The sequence below is a fragment of the Antechinus flavipes genome, chromosome 4 (genome assembly GCF_016432865.1).
Source record: "Antechinus flavipes isolate AdamAnt ecotype Samford, QLD, Australia chromosome 4, AdamAnt_v2, whole genome shotgun sequence".
Lineage (NCBI taxonomy): Eukaryota > Metazoa > Chordata > Mammalia > Dasyuromorphia > Dasyuridae > Antechinus > Antechinus flavipes.
The window spans coordinates 134,243,784-134,257,539 of record NC_067401.1 but is presented as its reverse complement, the minus strand read 5'-3'; the positions used below and the strand labels follow the sequence as shown (position 1 = coordinate 134,257,539).

The 13,756-nt window shown below is 51.3% G+C and overlaps 2 protein-coding genes across 2 annotated transcripts in view; one reads left to right on the top strand and one right to left on the bottom strand.

The window, feature by feature from the left end:
- ERBB2 (erb-b2 receptor tyrosine kinase 2) overlaps positions 1-7,019 on the top strand; it is a 34,915-nt gene extending 27,896 nt beyond the window's left edge. Inside the window, exons 19-27 of the mRNA XM_051994603.1 lie at positions 231-329; positions 715-900; positions 1,657-1,812; positions 1,957-2,032; positions 4,018-4,164; positions 4,793-4,890; positions 5,153-5,347; positions 5,473-5,719; positions 6,024-7,019. Of these exons, the coding sequence (XP_051850563.1) occupies positions 231-329; positions 715-900; positions 1,657-1,812; positions 1,957-2,032; positions 4,018-4,164; positions 4,793-4,890; positions 5,153-5,347; positions 5,473-5,719; positions 6,024-6,376 (1,557 nt within the window). The 3' untranslated portion in view covers positions 6,377-7,019. The remainder of the gene's footprint in view (positions 1-230; positions 330-714; positions 901-1,656; positions 1,813-1,956; positions 2,033-4,017; positions 4,165-4,792; positions 4,891-5,152; positions 5,348-5,472; positions 5,720-6,023) is intronic.
- An 802-nt stretch (positions 7,020-7,821) lies between these two features.
- Positions 7,822-11,871, bottom strand: MIEN1 (migration and invasion enhancer 1). The gene is made up of 4 exons (XM_051994604.1): positions 11,658-11,871; positions 9,936-10,033; positions 8,508-8,584; positions 7,822-8,431 (listed from the first exon to the last, which is right to left on the bottom strand). Exons 1-4 carry the CDS (start codon positions 11,744-11,746, stop codon positions 8,348-8,350), a joined length of 348 nt encoding a protein of 115 aa, XP_051850564.1. The 5' UTR covers positions 11,747-11,871; the 3' UTR covers positions 7,822-8,347.
- Between the last annotated feature and the right edge of the window lie 1,885 nt (positions 11,872-13,756).

Below are 13,756 nucleotides of genomic sequence, written 5' to 3'. Positions count from 1 at the left end.
TGAGCAGGGATTTGTATCTCTACAGTTTTGAATATTTGCATAATGGGAGCTTCAAAAATGCTTGTTTAATTCATTGGCCTATTGCTAATGGATTAGGGTAAGAAGCTATAAATCGAAGCCCCAGGGGTAAAAGGAGAGATCTGAGAAGAAGCCCGAGGGGTTTTGGAAAGGCAGAACTGGGTTGGGATTGGTCTTCCCTTTCTAACTCCCACGTTTTCTCTCTTGCTCAGGGTATTTGGATCCCTGATGGTGAAAGTGTGAAAATCCCAGTGGCTATCAAGGTGTTGAGGGAAAACACATCCCCCAAAGCCAACAAGGAGATCTTGGATGTAAGGTTCTTGTCCCTTCACCCTCTCACCTGCACCGCAAGGATGTGGGATACCACGGGGCCCTTTGGGGAAGAGTCAGGACCCAAAGAAGACTGAATTTTGGTTCAGAAGATCTCACTGGAATCTTGTCATTGCTAAACAGAGCTAGCCTGACTTTGGCAAGTGACTGAGTTTCTCCGTGCCTCCATTTCCCCCTCTATAACTCTCTGAGAGAGTCCGAATCCTCTGATTCCAGCCGTATGAGCTGTTGTTTAGCCTTTCTCCTTCTCTGTAGTGAGGTTAGAGCAGCCTTCTCCAATTCTGATCCTCAGCATGCTCACACCAGGTCATTGTATAGTGGGGATGGGGATCCCTATGCCCTTCTAAGTCTCCCTTGGGCCTCCAGGAAGCGTACGTGATGGCAGGTGTCGGCTCTCCCTATGTGTCTCGCCTTCTGGGCATCTGCCTGACATCCACAGTGCAGCTGGTGACCCAGCTGATGCCCTATGGCTGCCTCCTGGACCACGTTCGAGAAAATCGAGGGCGGCTCTGCTCCCAGGACCTCCTCAACTGGTGTGTGCAGATTGCCAAGGTACGGCACAGGGATGCTTCTCTCATGGCTGTTCTTCCACAGTTTCCCCAAGATCTCCAAGAATGAGCCCCAAAATGTGCCTTCCTCACTCCCCAGGGCCTTCATGAGTGAACCCCAACATGTGTCCTCCAAGTCTTCCCCACCTCCCAAGACCTTCATGGATGAACCCCAACATGTGTCCTCCAAGTCTTCCCCACCTCCCAAGACCTCCATGAATGAGCCCCAACATGTGTCCTCCAAGTCTTCCCCACCCCCCAAGACTTCCACAAGTGAACCTCAACATGTGTACTTCATGTCTTCCCCACCCCCCCAAGACCTCCATGAATGAGCCCCAACATGTCCTCCATTCCTTTGTTGCCACCTCCCGACCCCCACCCTGCCTCGTTTCTGGAGAAGGCTATGGATTTGTAAACTGCTGCAGGGTCAGTTCTGTGCCTCCAGAACTGAGCAGGAAGGAAAATTATCTAGACTCTCCATCTGTAAAATGAATGATTCCAGGGGTCCTCAAACTTTTTAAACAGGGGGCCAGTTCACTGTCCCTCAGACTGTTGGAGGGCCAGACTATAGTAAAAATAAAATCTTTGTTTTGTGGGCCTTTAAATAAGCTTCATAGCCCTGGGTGAGGGGGATAATCGTCCTCAGCTGCCGCATCTGGCCCGCAGGCGTAGTTTGAGGACCCCTAAATTCTAGAGAAAGTGGGACTGGTATGCGAAGCCCTACACAACCATTGGATCCTGTCCTCTGCCTCTGATCTAGGGGATGAATTACCTGGAGGAGGTTCGGCTAGTACACAGAGACCTGGCTGCCAGAAATGTGCTGGTCAAGAGTCCCAACCACGTCAAGATCACTGACTTCGGACTGGCAAGGCTCTTGGACATCGACGAGACGGAGTACCACGCAGATGGGGGCAAGGTGAGGGGCTTCAGAGAGCTGGCAGGGAGGGGGAGGGAGCGCCTCGTGGGCAGTGTATGTCTGCCTTCCTGGAAGCAACAACGAAGCGGGGTCCCCGCCCCACCTCGGGGGTGGTCTGTGTGACTCCGCTATCTCCCCACGCAGGTCCCCATCAAGTGGATGGCCCTGGAGTCCATTCTCTGCCGAAGATTCACCCATCAGAGCGACGTGTGGAGCTACGGTGAGAGCAGCAGAGTGCCCTTATTAAGGAGGGCTTCACTTTGTCCTAAGGAGGTTTTGTGTGATTTTGGCAAGTCGCTTAAAGAGCAGTTTGTGGCTTGTACTTTGGGGAAACCATTGTAAATGGGAAAGAGAATGGGAATGGGAAGAGAATAACGCAGAGACCAACCAGAAAATTCTATAATAGTGCAGGCAAGGGAGGGGGAGAAGGAGACGGAGGTGGGGGCCACTGAGGGCCAAGCTTCATCCTTTTATCCACAGGGAATCCAGGACTCGGACGCATTAAATGGTTGGCTCAGGTTGACAGTTAATGTCTGATTCTGGATTTGAATTTGGCTCTTCCTAAGCCCAGATCTCACATTCAGTCTAGGGGCAGAACTGAGGAGGGATGAAGGAGAGGGAGAGGGGAGGTGGTGAGCCTGGTCAGTCGGAAGGAGAGTGGGGCCTTCAACACAACCGGGGAATTTTTGGAGGCGGGGAGGGCTTCAGAGTGTGGATGGGGAGAGATGGGACCAGTTTTGGCCGTAATGATTAATAATTAACAAATAATAATTAATAATTGGCTGGACAGTCAATCAGAGGCGTGTGCTTAGTAATAGGAGACAAATTCAGGAGAAAGGCTAAGTCTGGATATTTAGCTTTGGGAATCATCTATTTAGAGAAAATAATTGAACCCAGGGGAGCTGGATGAGATCATCGAGGAGAAGATGAGATGGCCCAGCATGGGGCCGTGGGGAACATTCACAGTTGGGTGATGAACCCAGAAAGGAGACTGAGGAAAATTAGTCAGAGGGAGAGGAGGGGAATCAAGAGAAAGTGACAGCGCCAAAGCTGAGTGAGGAGTCTCCCAGAGGAAGGTGGTCAGCAAGGAGAAAAACCATGGGCTGCTTTAGAATTGGGAGCCTTGGAGAAAGCAGCTTCTGCAGAGGGCAGAGCTAGAAGCCCGATGGCTGGAAGCTGAAAAGTGAATGGAAGGGAGGGAACAAGGATTAATTAGCATCCTCAAAACAGTCCTAGGAGGTGAGTGCTAGAATTATACCCATTTTTGAGTTGAGAAAACTGAGGCAGATAGAGGTAAAGTGACTCACTGAGAACACAAATATAGCTGAGGACATATTGAACTCAGGACTTCCCAACTCTAGGCCCAAAGCTCTGTTCATTGCGCCACCTAGCTGGGAGGTAAGGAAGTGAAGTTAACAAATGTTTACCAAATGTGTGATTTGTTAAATGCTGTGATTTCTTGCAAAATTATAGGGACGTGGGAAGGAAGAGGATATAGAGTGGGTGATAAGAAGAAATGGGAGTGTAGGATGGCCATGACGCCCATGATTGCATTAGTAAATGATTAGTAAAAATTAGGGAAAGGAACTCCCCATGTAGAATACTTCCCCTCTTGAAGGGGGCTGATACCTTCTCTGAAGCTTTATAGCAGTGGTTCTCAAACCTTTGTTCTCAGCATCTTCATGTTGTTAAAAAAACTAATGAGGATCTGTTCAGAGTTTTTGTTCACATGGGTTATATTTACTATATTAGAAATAAAAAATAATTTTGAATCTGTAGACCCTCTGAAAGGGTTTCAGAGACCCCAACAATTCTTTGGACTACACTTTGAGGACCACTGCTTTATAGTCTTAGGAAAGAATCCAGGTTTTCCTGGCTTGGAGGCCTGCTGACTGCCTCTGGGACCCAATGCTGAGCGACGGGGAGCTGGGATAAGAACCCAGAAAGCTGGATGAGGGAGACCATCCTCCCCACAACCAAGGGAAACCCGATCCTTAGAAATGGGGGAAATAGGAAGGGGAATGGCCGAGGCTCCACGTCTCTTGGGTCCATGATGATAAAATGGGCTTGGGAGAGAGACACCAGAGCAGACTGCCAGCCATGGTCAAGTCCTGTCTCCCCACACCCACCCCCAACCAAGCTCAAGGACCTCAAGGCCTGTAGCCGTTGCTGCTATTCTGAGGACTTCTCTCTCTCTCCTCTCAGGGGTGACAGTGTGGGAACTGATGACCTTTGGGGCTAAGCCGTATGAGGGGATTCCGGCCCGAGAGATTCCGGACCTGCTGGAGAAGGGGGACCGGCTGCCTCAGCCCCCCGTCTGCACCATCGATGTCTACATGATCATGGTTAAATGTAAGGGACAAGACCATAATTCTCAACATTGCGTTACTCACGTTTATAGAGTCTGACAGTCGATGAAGTATTTTCTTCCAGATATTCCTGTGAGCTACAGAGTGTAGGTGTTGTTATTAAACCCAGTTTACAGATGAGGTAACTGAGTCTCAGAAAAGCTAACTTACAGGGGTCACATGGCTGATGATCATGGGAACCAGGTTTTGAACTAGGATTTCAGAAGGTGCTTTTTATGAAATCCTGAATAAAAGGAGCTTCTGTTGGTTTATTTCTTCAATTTTCTCATTGGAAAAAGGATTCTATAATAGTATCCCTCCAGGTTTTTTGCAGATCAAATGAGAAGTAAAATATGTAGTTTATTAAATCCTAAAAACATTGTTTTGAGCTGGAAGGGACCTTTATAGGTCATCCAATTGAACCTCTGAAATTTATGGATAACAAAGATAAAACACAGTCAGAGAAATAGTAACAGAGCCAGGGTTTGAACTCAAAACACAGAGATTTGAATTCATGTCAGAGAAGGCCTGGCCCAAAGGGTGGCTCAAGCACTGCGGATGGACTTCCTGTCCTTGACAAACCAACGGGTTTTTCTGGCTGTTGAGGAGGCTCTTTTGTTCCCCTATGCCAGGTTGGATGATTGACTCTGAGTGTCGGCCTCGGTTCCGTGAGCTGGTTACTGAATTTTCACGAATGGCCCGAGACCCTCAGCGCTTTGTGGTTATTCAGGTACTAGGACTCCAAACTGCCCCCAAGCTGCATTCTACCCTGTCCACACAGGAAAGGGGCAAAACTGAACAGCAGAAGTCCTGAGTCTCCCCTGCTCTTCCGGGATTTTCCCTCAAACTTATCACAGCCTCCCCCGCTTTGTCCTTCCCAAACCCATCCCTACAGCAAAACATTTCTTTCTTAAAACTCTATGGTGTTATCTCCCTTGCCTCCAATTTTTGTACCCACCCAAGTGAGCGTGATTGTCCTATTCCCCCATTAGAATGAGGATTCTGGCCCAGCCAGCCCGCTGGACAGCACTTTCTACCGCTCACTGTTGGAGGAAGATGACATGAGTGATTTAGTGGATGCCGAAGAATACCTGGTGCCCCAGCAAGGCTTCTTCTGCCCTGACCCTCCTCTGGCTCCAGGTCCTGGAGGCACTGCCCATCGAAGGCACAGAAGTTCTTCTACGAGGGTAAGGGGGTAGAGGCAATGTCCATTGGGAAGGGAACCCCCAGCCTGTTCCCATCTTGTGTCTCCAGCCCAAAATGACTCCCCTTCATTCACACCCTCATAATGACCTCCTATTCTTGCCCCCAGAGTGGCGGGGAGCTTCCAGGAGGACTGGAAGGCGCTGAAGAGGACCCTCCACAATCTTCAGCAGAACCTTGGGAAGGGACTGGTTCTGATGTGTTTGATGGGGACCCTGGAGGGAGCCCTAAGGGACTAAAGGGACTCCCCCCTCGAGACCTCAGCCCCCTGCAGCGCTACAGTGAGGATCCGACAGGACCACTGCCCCCTGAGATGGATGGCTATATTGTCCCACCTGTCTGTGGCCCCCTGCCTGGTATGGTTACCCCGATCTGGGAGCTAAGGTTAAGTGACTTGCCCAAGGTCACACAGCTAGTGTTATATGTCTGAGGACAGATTTGAACTTAGGTCCTCCTGACTTCAGTGCCAGTGCTCTAGCCATAGCTCCATCAAGCTGTCCCATGAACCTTTTTCTTCCAAGGGTTTGAGCTAGTTCTGGAGGGAGGAGGGACCTTTCCTAAGCCAAGGCCTAAGTACTCCCCTAGAGAGGAAAGCTCTCTTTTTGGTAGGGATATATAGCTCAATTTCTCTGACATTCAAGATTTTTTTTTCTTCAACAGAATACGTGAACCAGCCAGAGGTACATCTACCACCCCCTTCTCCCCGGGAGGGGACCCTGACTCCCCCTCACCCATCCATCTCCACCTTGGAACGTCCCAAGTTGCCTCCTCCAGGGAAGAATGGAGTGGTCAAAGACACATTTACCTTTGGCGCAGCTGTGGAGAACCCTGAGTACTTGGCCCCCCATGGTGGGGGTCCCCTTCATCTTTCTCCAACTTTCTCCAGCCCAGCCTTTGACAACCTCTACTACTGGGACCAGGATCCCCCTGATCGAGGAGCTGCCCCTAATGGCTTTGCAGGGACCCCTACGGCCGAGAACCCCGAGTACTTGGGTTTGGATATGCCTGTGTGATCTCTGGAAGACCCAGATGCTGAGAACCTTTGAAACTCTGCAATGCACTTACCATGTTGGGGGGTGGAGGAGGGAAAGACTATGCCCCAGTCTCCCTATCTGGCCAGAGCGAGAAGGGGATTGTCCAACAAGACAGAGGATTCTGGGTCACTACTATCACATTGCCCCTTCTGGCAGCTCTGAGGTCCCCGGCCCCTGCTGGGAGTCTATTTATTGGTTTCCGAGCTCCAAATACCTATACTGGAATTTTGGTTTGGAACATGACTGCAATTCAGGTGTACATGGTCAATTTCCTTTGGTGGACACGTGCCCCAGGCCATCTCCTGCTCCTTCTGCTCCTGGGTGCCCCAGCTATGGTTCCCACAGCAAGGGACATCAGAGATGTCCAAGGGGAGACGGAAAAAAGACACACGCTCAGAGATAACGCACTTCCATCTCCAGAGACTGAGCACCCAACTGACTTGTTTCTGCCCTAAATGGATGATGGAGGCAAAGAGGGCGTTGGGAGTAGGGGAAGGACCTCCAGATCCCCAAATCCCTTGTACATTGTTTCCTTGGAATTTATTTTTTAATTTCTTTTTTTAATGATGAGAAGAGGGTGTATTAGTGCACCATCTTCCCTGCAAATATATTTTGGAAAACAGCTGGGCTCCTGGCCTGTGTTTGGGGATCCCTCTGTACTTTTCACCCACCTTGTCCTTCGTAGCTTACACGCATCATCAGCCCTGTCCAAGGGAGCTAGAGCTGGGCGGCAGGGCCCTGACAAGAACTGGGTGATGGGGGTGGGGTGAGCGATGGGGTCTGAAACCCCTTCTCCAAGACAAATCCAGGGGAGTGCAAGGTCCGAGTGAGCTAGATTTAGTCCAGGTGTGAGGGGTAGCAGAGTAGCTTAGTGAATACTGGGCCTTAGAGACAGGAAGATCTGACATTCAAGGTCTCCCTCTGATACATATTAGCTGTGTAACTTTGGGCTGGAAACCCTAAATTCTGAAATGTTCCAGGCAACTTTCTGAGGAACTTCTGCTCGGGAGTTCCCTATGCTGATGAAATCACAGGCCAGGACCAATAAACACATACGTATTCAGAATGGGAAGAAGACCCCCTTCCCTGGGGGTCTCCAAGCAAAGGAGAACTTTGTGAGCTTGGGGAAGGAGCCATCAGATACAATGGAACGGAAACCCACTGAGCTCCACCAAATCTGTTTCTTGATAAGCATTCCAATCCCCTGGTAGAAAGAGGGGTTTACCCGTGTGTTTAGGGTGGGCCCGGGAGGACTGGGACAGGGAAGGACAGTTGCTTAAACCCAGATTTCTGTGCATTGTTTCCCTCCCTCCCTCCTTTTTGCTTGCTGCTCCTTCCGGTTGAATGCTTTCTAAGCTGAGAAGACACCTCCCAGAGGGAACCCAGCCATCGCCTCCCACCTCAAGCTGGATATACACAGAGGGGAAAGAGTAGCAGTGTCACTTTATTGCCAACAATTAGTGTTTCCCCTAGAGTAAGGGGATGTTTGTATGTGGGAAATAAATTAGAAGTTGGGTGGCACCTCGTTGGCACTGCCAGGTAAGGGAGGGTACAGGCATCTTTGAGGCACTGTGTGTGTGTGCGTGCGGGCACGCATGTGTATGTATGACGTTCCTATGAAACACTGGGGATGGAGAGGGAGGGGCTCTCCCCTCTCTTCTGAATCCTCTTGGGAAGGGGGAGGGGGGGGAAACAGCCAGGCTGGTACCTGGAGTCTCCAAGGCTCTTGCCCCTGGCTTCATCAAGAAGTTGGCCGGCATCTCTCAGCACAGGCGGGCGGGGAGAGGGGAACAAGACCGGGAGGACTGGAGGGGACCAAAGCTTGGTCAATGAGATAGGTTCTCGTCTTGATCTCCACGGAGGGAGGACTTGATGAAGATGGAGAGGATGCTGCTGGGCGAGGGGCACCCAGGACAGAGGGCGTGGGGAAGGAGCCCTGGCCTTGCCGGCTCACAGGATGACACAAGGTGGGCGGCTATTGGTGATTTTTTGCAGAGGCTCTCCGCTACTGGCTCTTCGGATAGCCTCGATGAGCTGAGGGAAGAGAAGGGAAATTGGTGAGAGGGCACGGAACGAGCCCCCCCATCATCCCCTCCCTGCTACTACTCACATCCTTTTCGTAGGGAAACCCCCCATTCTCCAGCTTGGAAAAGACCAACTGCCCATTGATCTCAATCTCGAAGGCTCCTGATGGGAAGAAAGGGGGAAGAGCTTGAGGGGTCAGAGATCAGGAGAACACCCTCTCCTCCCCCCCAATGTGGATCATACAATCCCATCCCATACACTCCCTGGGCTTCTGCTTCCTCAGAGCCAGCTACTTACTAAAGTCACCTCAGTCCAGGAAAGGACTTGGGCCGAAGGGACTGGTAGTTTGCATGGGCAGCACCTGGAGACCCAGGTCTCCTCCTTGTGTCCTGTACTAGGGGCCAGAAGGCCTGCGCTTGCCACTTCTCAGACACACCGGCCTTCTGGCTATTCGAGGAACAAGATCCTCCATCTCTTGGTGCTGGGCCTTCTCTGACCCTTGCTCGGCCTGGAATGCTCTCCCTCCTCCATCCCAACGACTGACCTTGGCTTCCGTTAAATCACAACTAAGATCCCAATTTCTATAGGAAGCCTTCCCCAGTCCCTCTTAATTCCAGAACCTTCCTTCTGTCAATTACTTCCTATTTATCCTGTAAGTAGCTTGTCTGTATATGTGTTTGCATGTGGTCTCTCCCGCTGGATTGTAAGCTCCTTGAGGGCAGGCCCTGCCTTTTGCCCCTTTGTCTCTCCAGCACTAAGCACAGCCTGTGGCACACAAGAAGGACTCAATAAGTATTTAATGAATTGAATCAGATGGATGCCTGGGAAAGATCCTTTACTATAGAAGCTAGAAGGGCCCTTCGAACTCAATAATTCATTTTTACAGAGGGTCAAACAGCTTCAAAGAAGTTAAACGATTTGCCCAACGTCACAAAGTAGGGGTGGTCAGAAATGAACCAAGGTCTAATGGATGCTGATGACCTTTTCATTATTCTGCGTAATTTTCTTTAATCACTCATTTTTGAATCTTTATTGTCCACATCTGTACAAGAGGACACAAAATCCTGCTCTCGATGGAGCTACTTGGGGAATCAAAGGAAATAAAGCCTGTGAAAGCACATTAGGTCTTGATGGATTTGAATGGATATTATCCCAGTCACTTCAGGTCCAATCTTGCTAAATTAGGTTTCCCAGGCTGGCCATTGACTTTTCTACCATAGTAACTCACAATGCCTACCTGCTAAACAGCACAGGATTTTCTGAGAGGAAGTGACTCACAGACAAAACTGAGGATTTGGGTCCTTGAGAGCAGGGGTCTGGATTTTGTCTTTGCCTTTCTTGTGCCTTACATATAGCAGGGGCTGTGTGAATGCTGGTTGGATGGACAGGGATTGAGGACCCCCTCCCCTTTTCCTAATGTAAAATCTCCCAAGACCTGCCCTTGCCCAGTGCCTCCCATCCCCAGTTCCAAGGATTTCCTTCCATATCTCCCCTACCCCGGGATGCTCCTCACCAGTGCCCCCAAGGCGTGACTCAATCTCAATGCCAGGGTATTCTTCCTTCACAGCACTAGCCAGCTCCAGATAGGTGGACTCAAATCCACAAGGTTCACTGCAGGAGCAAGAGTTTGGGAGTTTTGTTTTTTAGGAAAGAAGGGAAGAGAAGAAGAAGGAAGATAAAAGATTTGAAGAGAAAGGAGATAAGAGGAAGCGGGAAAAGATGAGGGGAAAGGAGGGGATAGATAAGTGGAGAAAAGGGAGAAGGATAGACAGAGGACATGAGAGGGAAATGAAGGAAGGAGAGTGGAAGGATAAAGGAAGAAAAGTAAAGAGAATAGGAGGAATGAAAAAAGGAAAGAGGGATGATAGGACCAGAGATGAAGAATGAATAAGGGGAAGAAAAGAAGGGGATGGAGAGAAGAGGGGAGGGATAAAAGAAGAGGGGAAAAAGATGAGGTAAAAGCAGAAGAGGGATGAATGGAGAGAGGAGAAGGAGATAAGAGGGGAAGGATGGTGGTAGAAAAGGAGAGGGGAGGGGTGAGGGAGATAAAAGAAAGAAATGAAGGGAAGGGAGGGAAAGAGAAGAGAGGAAGAGGGAGGGGGAGAAGGAATAGAGAAGGGGAGGAAGAAGGAGGAGTAGGGGAAAGGAGGATGGAGGGCTGGGGAAGAGAGAGAGAGAGGAAGAAGGAAGAATAGGGGAGGGGAAAGGGAGGAAGAATAAGGGAGGAGAGAGAGAGGAATAAGGGAAGGGAGGGAGAGTAGGGTGGAGGGTTGAGGGGGAGAGAGGGAAGAAAAAGGAGGAGAGGGGAGATTAGAGACATGGGGAGGGGAGGAGAGGAGGAAGGAGGGGATAGAGGAGAAGAAAAAAGGAAGGCAGAAGGAGAGAAGATTGAGCAGGAGATTTGGGAGGGGGGAGGAAGGAGAGAGGAGAGGAGGAAGGAGGGGATAGGGAAGGGGGAGGGATAGGAGAGGGAAAAGGGAGGAGGAATAGGGGAGGGGAGAGGAGAGGAGGGATAGGGGAGGGGGAGAAGAGGGATAGGATAGGGAAGAGGGAGGAGGGATAGGGGAGGGGAGAGGAGGAATAGGAGAGGGAAAAGGGAGGAGGAATAGGGGAGGGGAGAGGAGGGATAGGAGAGAAGAGGGAGGAGGGATAGGGAAGGGGAGAGGAGGGATAGGGGAGGGGAGATGAGAGGAGGGATAGGGGAGGGAAGAGGGAGGAGGGATAGGGGAGGGGAGAGGAGAGGAGGGATAGGAGAGGGAAGAGGGAGGAGGGATAGGGAAGGGGAGAGGAGGAATAGGAGAGGGAAAAGGGAGGAGGAATAGGGGAGGGGAGAGGAGGGATAGGAGAGAGAAGAGGGAGGAGGGATAGGGGAGGGGGAGAAGAGGGATAGGAGAGGGGAGAGAAGAGGAGGGATAGGAGAGAAGAGGGAGGAGGGATAGGGAAGGGGAGAGGAGGGATAGGGGAGGGAAAAGGGAGGAGGAATAGGGGAGGGGAGAGGAGAGGAGGGATAGGAGAGAGAAGAGGGAGGAGGGATAGGGGAGGGGAGAGGAGGGATAGGGGAGGGGAGAGGAGGGATAGGGGAGGGGAGAGGAGGGATAGGAGAGAAGAGGGAGGAGGGATAGGGAAGGGAAGAGGAGGGATAGGGGAGGGGAGAGGGAGGAGGGATAGGGAAGGGGAGAGGAAGGAGGTTAGGAGGACAGCAAGGGCAGAAGATCCCCTCCGGCGCCCCCCTCACCAGTACTCCACCACGATGCGGACCCCGCTGCCCGGCAGGGGCTCCCCGGGAGTGGGCACTACGAGCTCGTCCCCGGGCTCCCCGCTCATGGCTCCGCTCCGACCCTGGCTCCGCTCCGCTCTGCTGCACTCCCCCGCCGGCCCGAGCCCAGCCAGACAGGTAGGCTGACCGACTGAAGCAGGAGCCCACAGAGCCGCCGCCGCTTCCGGGTGTGACGTAGTGCCGGTTCACGTCACGCGCGGCCAGTCCGGAGGCGGGGCCACCTCGGGGGCGGGGCCGTCCGGAGGCGGGTCGCGTGGGGCGGGGCTTGACGAGGGCAGGGCCAGCCTCTGAATGGCTGGCGGGGAGGCAGCGCCCTCTGTTGTGAGTCTTCATCTTTCCTTTCCCAGGCCGCAGTCCTGGGACTCCTCGGCGCCCACCAGGAGCCCCCCTCCCCGTGCTTGTTCTATAACTACAAACGAGGACTAGATTCTCGTTTGTCCAATTCCCGTCCGCGCTTTGTGAGCTCCTTCCTCGTACACGAGTGTCTTCTCCTTCAGGTTCTTGTCAGGTGGTTGTCGGAGCTCTCTCAGGTCCGCCCTTACTGACTGCTCTCCGAGAGCGGCTGGGTCTGGTCTCCCCTCGGCGGGCAGGAGCGAGCTCTGCACCAAGCGCGAGCTTCTTGCGGGACCGAAAGGCGTCCTCGGGAAGCGTGTTGCTGGCGCCGGGACTCAGGTTCCATTCCTGCAAAGTCGGGAGACGGCTCTCCTCCGACCCGAGGCTTTCTGGCCTTAGGAGTGGGCGGGCTGCGTGTCTGGCCCATTCTAGAGCCCCCAGTCACAGGAAGTTTCCAGTTCTTTCTTATTGGAACCTTAGAGGGTTTTTCTGTCAACTGAAGGGGTTGGACGAGGTCGCCTCCGAGCCCCCTGCTAGCCCTAGATTTCGGGGCAGCTACCGCCCCAGCTCAGAGAGCTGGCAGGAGAGAAGGCACTTAATTGAAAACACGTTAAAAAAAAAAAAAAAGAAAAAAAGAAAACACATTTTCTTATCTGCAAAATAGGGATAATGAAGCCGACAAGTGCCTACATCACAGTCTTTGTTTTGAAGATCCAATTAGATAATAGAAAGTACTTTGAAAACTTGGAAATGTCAGCAGCGATGCTGACGATATGTAATAATTATTGTTGACATTAGGCACTGTTCATCCCAGACATCAGTGGCCTTCGGAAGGGATGGGAGTCACAGGGCTGTTATCGTGAGGAGAAGGGGGATGTGGCTAGACTTCTTTCACGAGTCACAGTGGGGGGCTGTTCTCCTCTCAGTACTTGTAATGAGGGGAAAACAGGTTACAAGGAAAATCCAGATGAGCCCTGCTAGGAAAAGGTGAGTGGGACATCAGAACTGTCAGATAGCCTGAGTGCCTTAGTCAGGAGAGTGTTTTTATTTTGTAGTGAGCACATAGCAGGTGCTCACTTGTTAAGCTGGAGGAAGTTTGAGGACTAATTGGATGTACATGTGTTGGATCATGGATCTTTAAATTTGGAAAGAAGCTACTTAATTCTGTTCCCCAATTTTACAAAGAAACTGAAGTCCTGTTGAAATGACTTGGCCAATGTCACAGAGCCAAGATTTTAACCCAGAAACCTCTGATTCCAAATACACCAACTTTTTCCATTTTCAACACTTTGCCTCCAGAGGATCTCATTCTCGTAAACAGGTAACTGGCAGAACCAGCATGAGATGCATCTTCAAGATCCTGGGAAGCTCACCTCACCTGGCCCTACAATTATCATTACTATCCTCCCTTCCCACACTGGTAATGACTCCAATTGTCATACTCTAGAGATGACTTCTTGTAGCATACCTAACTCACTTAAAGATCCTCCCCACGGAGACTGTTGAGGGCTAGCTCCCCTTTTCATAGAATGTCAGAGACGGAGGGGCCTTTGAGATCACCAAGAGTAAGCAGAGAGCTTAGGAACCGGGACCCTGTGATTTCCAGTCACAGCTGGGAGTAGAATCTGGGGGCTCCAAGAACTACCCCTGGGACAATAAGGAAGGAAAAGTGCATTGATGAAGCACCTTTGGGCCAGGCATTGTGCTAAGCACTTTACAAAAGT

Bases quoted from the DNA above. Each gene is read 5' to 3' on its own strand.
- MIEN1 (XM_051994604.1), bottom strand. From the start codon at position 11,746: ATGAGCGGGGAGCCCGGGGACGAGCTCGTAGTGCCCACTCCCGGGGAG. The intron at 10,034-11,657 runs GTGAGGGGGGCG...TTGCTCCTGCAG, and splicing joins CGCATCGTGGTGGAGTACTG to TGAACCTTGTGGATTTGAGT. The intron at 8,585-9,935 runs GTGAGGAGCATC...TCTTCCCATCAG, and splicing joins GTCACGCCTTGGGGGCACTG to GAGCCTTCGAGATTGAGATC.